Source organism: Colius striatus, chromosome 15, assembly GCF_028858725.1.
Source record: "Colius striatus isolate bColStr4 chromosome 15, bColStr4.1.hap1, whole genome shotgun sequence".
NCBI lineage: Eukaryota > Metazoa > Chordata > Aves > Coliiformes > Coliidae > Colius > Colius striatus.
The window spans coordinates 9,790,856-9,800,918 of record NC_084773.1 but is presented as its reverse complement, the minus strand read 5'-3'; the positions used below and the strand labels follow the sequence as shown (position 1 = coordinate 9,800,918).

Genomic DNA, 10,063 nt, shown 5'->3' with positions numbered 1-10,063 from the left:
TTTGAGGTGCTTATTTCTCTTGTAGCACACACTTCATAGAGCTCCAGCTGCCTCCCCAGCAAGACCTGGATCTCAGTGCTGTCAGCTGTGCTGCACTTTTGGAAGCCCCTGCCCTGCCCTGTGTTTTGTGCTAGCTCTGTCTGACCCTGTTTCATGTGTTGGGAGCCATGCACTGCTGCTTCTGGATGCAGATCTGCAAGGAGGGCAGTAGGGTGCAAGCAGACTCTGTGGCTGTGCTCAGAAGAAGGAGGGAAGATGTGAAAGCACCCTATAAGCATGGGGAGAAAAATTCAACATACCTAAAGATGCCATTTAGCCTCACTTCTTGTTGTACCTGATCAGGGCCCAACAAATATGTCTCTGGCTGAGGACTGGCACATGATGGAGGAATAAAGGGGGACAGGGGATGTTTTCCCTCTCAGAGCTGCCCCAGTGTGACCAAGCCATCCCAGTGCAGCATCCTGACTCAGGTGTTGTCTTGGCCAAACTCATGTGCGCCCTTTTGCCATGCAGCACAAACCAGACTCACATGCATGTACCGTGGGTCACCAGCCTGAGCCTGCTCTGCTGGGACATTTGTCCAGGAGGCTGGAGGCATCTCTTGGGCAGCATGTACCTTCCTGTGGCTGCACCATGACGGCTGAGCTGACAGGGCTGGTGGTGTGGGCAAATGTGGCTGTCCCACAGCAGAGCACATTCACAGCTCTCAGCAAAAGGGGTAAGAGTGTGTGGCCAAGGGACAGTTCATTGCTTTCTCACACTGGGACTTTCTGACCACAGAGAAAGCAGAACAAAACATGGCCATGGTCAAAACCTCCATGTCCAGGGTGTCCCACCACTGCTACCTTTCACTGGGGCTTCTGGTGCCCATAACTAGTGCCCTCCAGAAAGCCCTCTCTCCCCACTGCTGCTTTCCACACCTTCTCACCATCTGCCCCATCCACATGCTGGTCTTGACCTCTCTCCTGGGGTGGCAAAAAGAGCCTGATCCTGGCCCTGCACCGCCTGAGGTGATCCCAGCTGGTTCCCAGGCATGGCAGGGATTCCACAGCTGTATCTCCCTGTGAGGAGGGAGGCTGAGGGCTGGCAGAGCAGTTGCTCCTCTAGGATGGGCAGGTTGGCTTGGAAGAGCTGGTTTTCCCCCAAGGCAGAAGTTCAAAGTCTCCGTGCTGCTTCGTGCTTGGAGATGGAAATGAGGGAAAGGAGGAAACGGCGATTCCTGTTCGTGTTTGTGATAGACACAGCTGAGTGCTCAGTTTGACCTCCCAGCTGGCTGCAGAGGGACGCATGCACACACACGCTTATTTATATTCATAGGCATACTCATAGGGACTCATTTTGTCCAAGTCCCTGAAGATGTTGCTCTTCATCTTGCTTTTGCTCTTCATTTTCAACCCATCTTTGAACCTAAAAATCTGCTCCTTCAACGTGAAGTCTTTTGGAGAAACCAAAATAGCCAGACCTGAAGTCGTTGATGCTGTGGTAAAGGTATGTTTGCTTGCCTGGATGAGACAAACTGAGCTGTCCAAGCATTTCCTAACTACATAATCTCGCACTTTACTTATTTTTCATGGTTGGTTTTCAAGTAAAAAGAAAGAGTTCATAATTTAAATCAATAAAATAGTTTTCTACTCTTAAAGTAGAAACCACTCTGTGGTTGAGTGTTTGCTGGTGCTTTAGCTTCCGTGGGAATAGTAAAGAAACAACATTTGCTGTTTCCTTTGGAAATGGAGTTAGGAAAGGAGAAAAACCTCTGTGTACAGTGAAAATAATACTCACTTTGAATGCACAGAGCTTTGTTTGACAGGCATTATTTACCTTGCTCACGTGCTAATGATTCTGCAATATTCCTGTCTAACTAAACATGTTCTCGGGACAGCAGAGACTATCATATTAGAGTGTGGTACCAAACTGAAAAGCCTGACTGCTAATTTGTGTAAATAAACCCTCACCATCAGGCTTCCTCTGCAGAAGATAACTCAGCTTTTGAAAAGAAGCATGTTTTGGACTTAGAGCTTTTGCAAGTCCCCTCCAAGGTACCGTGGCACCCGTGTTTGTGGGACTGCTGCGTGTGCCCAAGGGCAGCAGGAGGGTCACCACTGGCTAGACGGGCTCCAAGCCTTTCGTTGCAAACAGCTGGAGAAGAGCTGGAGAGGGGTTTGCTTGGAGTTTGCATTTCTCAGTCGTTCTTCCTGTGCTATCAGCACAATGGGCTATGCATACTGAGTTATGGGCAATTTATTAAGTTCTTACAAGTTTCAGAGGGTAAAAGAGTGACAAAATCAGGGACAGAAGAAAGAGCCCCTGAGCATGTGGGGCTGCAGGGTGAGCCGGGCTCTCCCGGGGGAGCTGAGCCAGACTGGGGAAGCCTTCCCCCTCCCTACACCTCACAGCAACTCTGAGCTGCTGCAGCACATAGAAGCTGGGATCTGTGTTCTGTCTAGGGCTCATTTTGGGCTCCACTGGCTATTTCTGAGGTGTCTGCAACAGATGCCTGGGACAGGTGAATGCCAATAGCACACACAGCTTTGGAAGGCACAGCACAGCGACGGGACCTTGGGGGTATATACACCAGATAAAGGATGGAAACCATTGCAGTGGATTAAAGATGGATTCAAACAGACACTTCTCGATGCCTCTCAAATCCTCCTGCCACATCCAACTGGGCATGGAGTGAGCTGGGATGCCTATGCCAGCATCGGTTCAAAGCAGAGAAGAAAATCTATGTGGCAATGGTCAGTGAGGAGAAAACCCTGAGGGACCGTGGGTGGGGGTGGCTGGGGCAGCACCCCAGCAGTGGCAGGGGAAGGGCTCTCACTGTCCCTTCCCCTCTGTACTTCCTCCTCAGCAACAGAAGTTTTTCAACCAACCTGAAACTGCTCTGCTCTCAAGTTCCCTCTCCCAGCTCCTGCAGGGGTGGGAGGCAGCTCTGAAAGCAGAAGGACTTTGCTCTGGCTGCTGCACACCTCCCACGACCCCAGGCTGGCTGCTGCTTCTTCCACAAAGGATTTCCCCCACACCAGTCACCACTTCTTTCTGACCTTTCTCTAATCCTCCAAAACTCACCGTGTGCCTCTGCTCCTTTCCCTTGCAGATCATTTCTCGCTGTGACATCATGTTGCTGATGGAAATAAAGGAGAACAAGAACCGGGTTTGTCCTCTCCTGGTGGAGAAGCTCACCAGGTAGGGTGTCCATGGGCAAGTAGGCAAGTACTGGGAAGAATACTTGGCAAGAGCCCATTCTCTGCTCAGTGCCACCTTAACAGGGTGAAAGCTCAGAGTATGGGCTCTGTCCCAGCTGTGGAGGAAGGACTAGGCTCTGGCAACCTTGTGAAGGCCAGGAACAAAGCCAGCCCCAGACCACTGTAGGACACTTAATTGTAAATCAAATTAACTAAGCTAGATTCAATTTGTTAAAGATTAATACTCAAAGCAAAACAGAAGGGAGAGACAGGCCCTGGCCTGGCTAGTGTGGGCTGCAGCGGGGCAGCTGCCTCTCTGCAGCGTTAGGAATTGCTTTAGATTGGGGGTACAGGCAGCCCACAGGGCAGCGTATGCCTGGCTGGAGCTGAGACCCAGTTAGGACAGAGGCTGCACCAAGCACGGAGGAGACACAGCGATGGAGCATAGGTCCAACGCACAGGCCCTGAGGTTTTTTGTCCCTACCACCTCTGAGGTCAAGCAGACAATGTCCCCCAGCCTTGGCACAGGCAAAATTATCCACTCCTTGGCGCTGTGTGAGTGCAGAAATAAACTCAGGAGAACCACTTCCCTTCCAGTCAGCTGAAGGAGCCGAAGGAGGAATACAGGTGTGTGGTCAGCAAGAGGCTGGGAAGGAAGAGCTACAAGGAGCAGTATGCCTTCCTCTACAGGTGAGAGGGCCCCTGGCCAACGAGCCAGCACTTCACCCTCCCTCCCTGCCCCAGCCCTGCAGAGAGGGGCAGGACATGGTGGTGGTGGCTTTGCACTGAGCGAGCTGGAGGGCTGTGGGATGTGTGGGTGCAATGGGCCGTGTCTGGGTAGGGGATTGTCTCAGGCACAGCCACCAGCCTGGCTGTATCCATCACAGACCAGAATCCAGGTCAGAGCATGGAGCAGTGTTAGACAAACCCTTAGTCTGACATCCCCTGTCTTGTTTATTCTGCTGCAGGCAACATCTGGTATCAGTGAAAGAAACCTACCAGTACCCAGACACTCAGCCTGGGGATGAGGATGCCTTCTCCAGAGAACCCTTTGCCATCTGGTTCCAGTCTCCAAAAACTGGTGAGACGTTTCAGAAAGTGTTCTCTCACTGAGCAAGACTGTGCTGGCTGGACTGAGCATGTGGTGGGGGCAGGAGAAAGAGGCTGTATCCCCATTCCAACCCCATATGGCATTTCCTTCCATGGGCAGCATTTGCCTCTGGGGCTGCTGCCTCTGGCATCACCCATGGCTCGGTGCACACTGCAGCCCCACAGGCAGCAGCCCCAGGAAGCCTCTGCCACCACAGGCACTGGTTTAGTGGGTGAGCTCCATGCTGCTGCCACGGCCCCAGGAGTAGCTATTGCCAGGAGCAGGGTTTGCCTTCCCCTGACAGTACCTCCCTGCATTCCAGCTCGGCCTCATCTGGGCAGCTGATGTGGAGCACTGTGCTGTCACACGGCAAAAGTTGCTCAGCTAAGCTTCCCAGAACAGAGGCTGATGTTTCTCCAGACAAACCTCCTTGCTTCTGTTTTCCTCTGTGATTCGGTGTATGTTTAACTATCTGGAGTACTGCGTCCAATTCTCAGCTCCCCAGTTCAAGAGAGACAGGGAACTGATGGAGAGAGTCCAGCACAGGGCCACCAAGATGGTGAGGGGACTAGAGCATCTCTGTTACGATGAAAGGCTGAGAGATCTGGGGCTGTTTAGCTTGGAGAAGATTAAGAGAGGACATTATCAAAAATACCTAAAGCATGGTTGTCAAGAGGTTGGATGAGTCTTATTTCTGTAGTGCCCAGAGACACGAGTAACAGGCACAATCTGGAACACAGCAAGTTCTGCTTGAGGAGAAGCTTCTTTGCTGTGAGGATGAGGGAGCCCTAGCCCAGGCTGCCCAGAGAAGTTGTGGAGTCTCCTCCTTTGGAGGCTTTCAGAACCCATCTGGACATGTTCCTGGTGACCTGATTGAGGGGAATCTGCTTTAGTGGAGGGTTGGACCAGATGATCTCTAGAGGTCCCTTCCAACCCCCATCGTTCTGTGATTACTTTTTTTTCCTGTTCTTTTGCCTTGTTTTCAAGATATCAAAGAGTTTGCTATAATCCCTCTGCACACCACACCAGAGACAGCAGTACGGGAGATTGATGAGCTCTACGACGTGTATTTAGATGTAAAACAGCGCTGGAAAACTGAGGTCAGCTGACAACACCACCAGCAGCTTCACTAACTCACCTGGCAGGCTGTTTGTTCTTCAACAGCCTGATAACCTTAAAACCACTGACATCAAGCCCCAAATTTGTACTGTCTCTGATGTATTTTCATCAAGTTCTCCACATTTTAATCAGTACAGTTGATCTCCGCTGTGTTACCAGCCGGTCTTGGTGGTGCACCCAGCCTAAAGAAGCCCCGCAGCCCTTTGAGCTGTGTGGGCTGTTGCGAGCAGATGCTGACCCTAAAAGTTCTTGATTCTAAAAGTTCTTGCTGGTCTTCTTTTGAATAGTTATCTTCATGATTGCTTTTAAAAACCTTCCTACCTTCCAGAACTTCATCTTCATGGGGGACTTCAATGCTGGATGTAGCTATGTTCCCCAAAAGCAGTGGAAAAACATTCGGCTGAGGACTTACTCTGAATTCGTTTGGCTCATCGGTGACAAAAATGACACGACGGTGAAGAAAAGCACAAGCTGCCCGTATGACAGGTAGAGGGTTCACTGCCAAACCATTTCCTGTTTATGACTGTGAGAAAAAACACACACAGGAAGGTGCCAGTGACTGTCAGATAAAGCAAATGTGTGTGAGGTCTTCACTGATAAAGCAGTGTCCAGGAGGAAATGAGATCTGAATACTTCCAGTCAGGAGCACAAAGCATTTTTCAGGCTTGCAGGCAAGCAGTTTTGTAGAAAGGGCAAGATTTCATGCAAGAACCAGCTGTTGCTGTGGCTTAGGCAAAGAGGAGTGACAGGCAGCAGTGCTGATATGCAAAGAGCCCTGCAGACGCCCAGGCGAAGGCACTGCTCCCTGCTCCGTGCCACCCTTGTGCCATGGCTTCTGCTCTTGCACTTGGAATTTGGATTGGCACGTGCAAAATCCAGTTCTGCTTCCTCTTCCCTGGGCACACAGTGAGTTCTGCAGCTTCCTGCAGCTCCCTCAGAAGTGTCAATAAATATATCTGCTTATTAGAGACCAGAGTAAGTGAAGCCTCAAACCTCTTGCAGAACAAGCAGGACTTTGCTGAGACTCCAGTCATTGGTGTCGTAGGATATTTGTATCCAAAGTACGGCTTTGAACTCTGCAGCACGGTTGGGATGAGTTTAGATTTGAGTCATTTCACTCCAGTGCCAATGCACACCAAGATATTTAGGTGTCTTGTTGCTGAGGAAAGCAATCAGCCAGCCTCAGCAGAAAGCAGGTGCTGGTACCACTGAGAAGGCAGCCCAAAGAGTAAGGACAGACCATTCATAGCTGTGACCATCAAGGCCACCTCTCTGGCTGCTGTGGCTGCCACTGGTTGGGCAGTGCCCAACAGCAGCCCGTTTCCTTGCTCCTTTCAGGATCGTGGTCAATGGGCAGAAGCTCGTCGGTGCCATCGTGCCGCGCTCTGTCAACATCTTTGATTTCCAGGAGGACTTTCAGATGAGCGAGGAGCAGGTAGGCACGGCACAGCCTCTGCAGCACTGGGGCAGGGGCTGACACAGGAGTGCAAAGCCAACAGTACCCAGGCAGTATGGAACGTGGCCTCAGCCACAACACTGTTGCATCCTCCCAAAGCAGTGCAATGCTCGTGTTGCACATCTCCACCACCACAGTGAAACCCCCTGGGGCAGGGTTTGGAAAGAGTGTGGGCTCCCAATCACCCTCTGCCATTGCCTTGCAGGCACTTGGGGTGAGCGACCACTTTCCTGTAGAGTTTGAGCTAAAAGCAAAAGGTGGCTTCTTCAACTGGCTGAAGTCCAAGTTTTCAAGGAAAAGAAGACCAAGAAAGAGCCGCCACTCAAGGTCATGAGCATGCTGAGTACTCTCAGGTGGTGTGGATGGACACAGAGGCCAGCAAGTGGGAGTGGAAGACAAGTGTAGATATACTCACAGCAGGTGCAAAAAAAACCTGTGAAATGCTTTGTTAAAGTTGAAAGATTTTGGGTAAGAAGGCAAATTAAACCTTCAGGTTACTTTCCTCATTGTATGCAGAAATAAATCGGCTAGAACTATTGTGTTTACTGTCCTGAAGCTAAATGTAAGGAGCTGCTGTGAGGGTAAAATGCTTTTGTGTGCTTTATCTGTCACGCCTCAGGGGCAGAGATCTCCAGGTGTTCATGCAGGCTCTGGAGCTCTCATGTGCCTCTGCAGGGGCAGGAGATTAAAAGGACCTTTCTGTATCATGCATGTGTGTGTGCTTCAGAGCTGCAACTGGTGGGACACAGGACTGGTGACTTGCAATAATGTAAAATGTTGCTGAACTTAGAGTATTTGGTTGGTGCGGGTTTGAAACTGCTCACAGCATCATGGCCTTGGGCAAGACAGAAAAGATAGAGAGACAGGCAGTGAGAGCTCCTTTTCTGCACTGACCAGCCAGCAGCAGCAGGAGGAGAGCACTGATGGGTCTCAACACTGCCTGCCTGCCTGCAAACCTCAGTGGGATGTCCTGCAGATCCCAGGTGACAGCACTGCCAATAGCAAGTGTCATAACATTTACATTAAAGTCTGATTTCAGCATCCTGATGTGGAAATGAGCTGCATCTCCCCCACAAAAACCCCCTCCATGGCAGCCTGAAGTTCTCTAGTGAACCAGACTTCAGTGATGATTATTTAACGTAGTGGTGCAGCGAGCTGTTTTCTCAGCTCAGCCCACATGCTGTATTTAGTGCACACCAAGCCTTGTCACACAGATGGCATCTGAAGAGTGGGAATAATCCAACTGGTAGTACAAAAAAAATATTCGTCTCCCTTCATCAGCACCCCAAGTTTGTCTGCTGTCAGGACTGGGAGGGTTAGCAAACAAAGGAGACCTTTAGCAGAGGAAAACAGTTTGGCCTTTGCAAAACTCACTCTCTGGGGAAAAAGAATTTGAGGAAAGAAACAAAATTGAGAGGAGATTATCCCAGGGCAGACAACAAATCCTCCAACTTTCAGTAGTAATTAATCTTGAAATGCTACAGGATTTCATAAGCTCCCTTGGTTATAGTCAAAGGCAAGGCAAAAGGAAAGAGCCTGATTTTGAACAAATATTTACCTTGGAATTTTTATAGCAATGCCACTGTCTGGCTGGCAGCAGTGATGGTTCATGTGGAGGCTGAAATCAGTCTAAGTTGTTTGAAGTCTCTGGCCTCACATCTTATTCCTGCACGAGTCCCAACTCTTTCTTGGCTTTCAGAAAGAAGCAATGCAAAAGGAATAAATCACATGCCAGGAAAGCAATAATGCACACATTCAATCATGAAAAATAGGCAATTGCAGCTAAGTTTTACTGAAAATCTTGGTCCTTATTTATGACATTGAATATAATCCTTGACCTAACCTTTGAAGATGAGACACGTGACCAGAGAGGAGTGGCTGCAGCCTCGGGTTTGATGTCAGTGGCTGCCACACTGGAGATGCCATTGCAGGGAGGCCAAGCATTTGACTGGCAGAGAGACATCTACATGCAAAGTGATGCTCCTCCATGGAGAGCTGGGATGCGCTTTTGTAGGACTGAAAAAAGACAGACAGCATCTGTGCTCAGCTCGTGATGTTTGGATGGGGCCAGAAGGTGTGCAAAGCTCATACAGCCAGCAGCTGTCTCTATGGATACTCCTGTGCTTATTCCATACATTCATTAGACAATAATTACATCCTAAAATGTTTTACAGTTCACATTGTCTCTAGATTTCCACCCCATGGTGTCCCAGCTGCAAAGGGCTTTTTAAGTTGTTCCAGGCTGCAGAAGCCTCCATGTATTCTGCAGCCAGAACAAAGTTTCTCTTTCAATGAATGAGGCTTCTTGAGCTTAATTTATGATCAAATAGAAGTTTTACACTGAGAATCTGAAATGGCCTGGAGAGACATTGTCTCGTGCAAGCCAGGTCTAGGATCATGGCTGGAGGAGAGACAAAGAGGCACTTCAGAAGCTGAAAACTCCTGTTTCCTCCACAGCAGCCTTGGCCAGGTGATAACACTGAGCAGATAGACAGGGTTCAGCTGAACAAGAAGTCTGGAGACTCACTGATCCTTCAGGTGTGGCTCCTTGGGAAACCCTTCTCCAATGCAGGATGCTGGAGGCATCCTCGGTTCCCACAGACCTGAGCTCTCCACTACCCCACAGAGACCCCTTCTCCAGCCCCATGGGAGGTCCTTGCTGCCCTCCACCTGGGATGGAGCCAGGGCTGCCCCTCACAGCTTTACAAGACAACACAAGTAAGGGTTTTGCTGTTCTAGGGGAGTGAGGCCCTTGGCAAGAAAACCCCCAGGAACTCTCAGCAGCAGCCTGAGGCAGGACAGCCCTTTCTCCATAGCCTCTGGCATCTCTAGGTTTATCTATCTGCACCTTGGACTTCTCTGAGCAGGTCTCAGGTCCTCTTTGAGCCTTAGCACTGCTCCTGCTAACCCTGGAGGGCTCTGACATGTCTCTACCTGTGCCACAGGACAAGAGACCCTTTGGTCCTGTCCAAGGCTCTGTGTACCTCCTTTATCTCCTTTTAGGCAAGGCAGCCTAATGAGTATTAAAAGTACCGGCAACAATGAGGAGAGCTGGTACAAAACCCCAAGGGACCCACCTGGCTTGTTCTCTTGGAATCTGTGTATCCTGAAACACAGGCTGATGGAGCAGGAGCTGTGACTGAGCATTGCAGCGTGAGGGGAACATTAGAAAATTACACATAAACCATCATCAAACACGCTGGGATGGCCTGTTTA

The 10,063-nt window shown here is 50.0% G+C and overlaps 1 protein-coding gene across 1 annotated transcript; it reads left to right on the top strand.

Annotated features, from left to right (window-relative positions):
- The first annotated feature begins 1,284 nt into the window (after positions 1 to 1,284).
- DNASE1L3 (deoxyribonuclease 1 like 3) lies at positions 1,285 to 7,552 on the top strand. Its single transcript, XM_010196645.2, has 8 exons — positions 1,285 to 1,488; positions 3,095 to 3,183; positions 3,780 to 3,872; positions 4,151 to 4,263; positions 5,260 to 5,372; positions 5,720 to 5,877; positions 6,730 to 6,826; positions 7,053 to 7,552. Exons 1-8 carry the CDS (start codon positions 1,357 to 1,359, stop codon positions 7,179 to 7,181), a joined length of 924 nt encoding a protein of 307 aa, XP_010194947.2. The 5' UTR covers positions 1,285 to 1,356; the 3' UTR covers positions 7,182 to 7,552.
- Positions 7,553 to 10,063: the final 2,511 nt, after the last annotated feature.

Bases quoted from the DNA above. Each gene is read 5' to 3' on its own strand.
- DNASE1L3 (XM_010196645.2), top strand. From the start codon at position 1,357: ATGTTGCTCTTCATCTTGCTTTTGCTCTTCATTTTCAACCCATCTTTG. The intron at 3,184-3,779 runs GTAGGGTGTCCA...CTTCCCTTCCAG, and splicing joins CTGGTGGAGAAGCTCACCAG to TCAGCTGAAGGAGCCGAAGG. The intron at 4,264-5,259 runs GTGAGACGTTTC...CTTGTTTTCAAG, and splicing joins GTTCCAGTCTCCAAAAACTG to ATATCAAAGAGTTTGCTATA.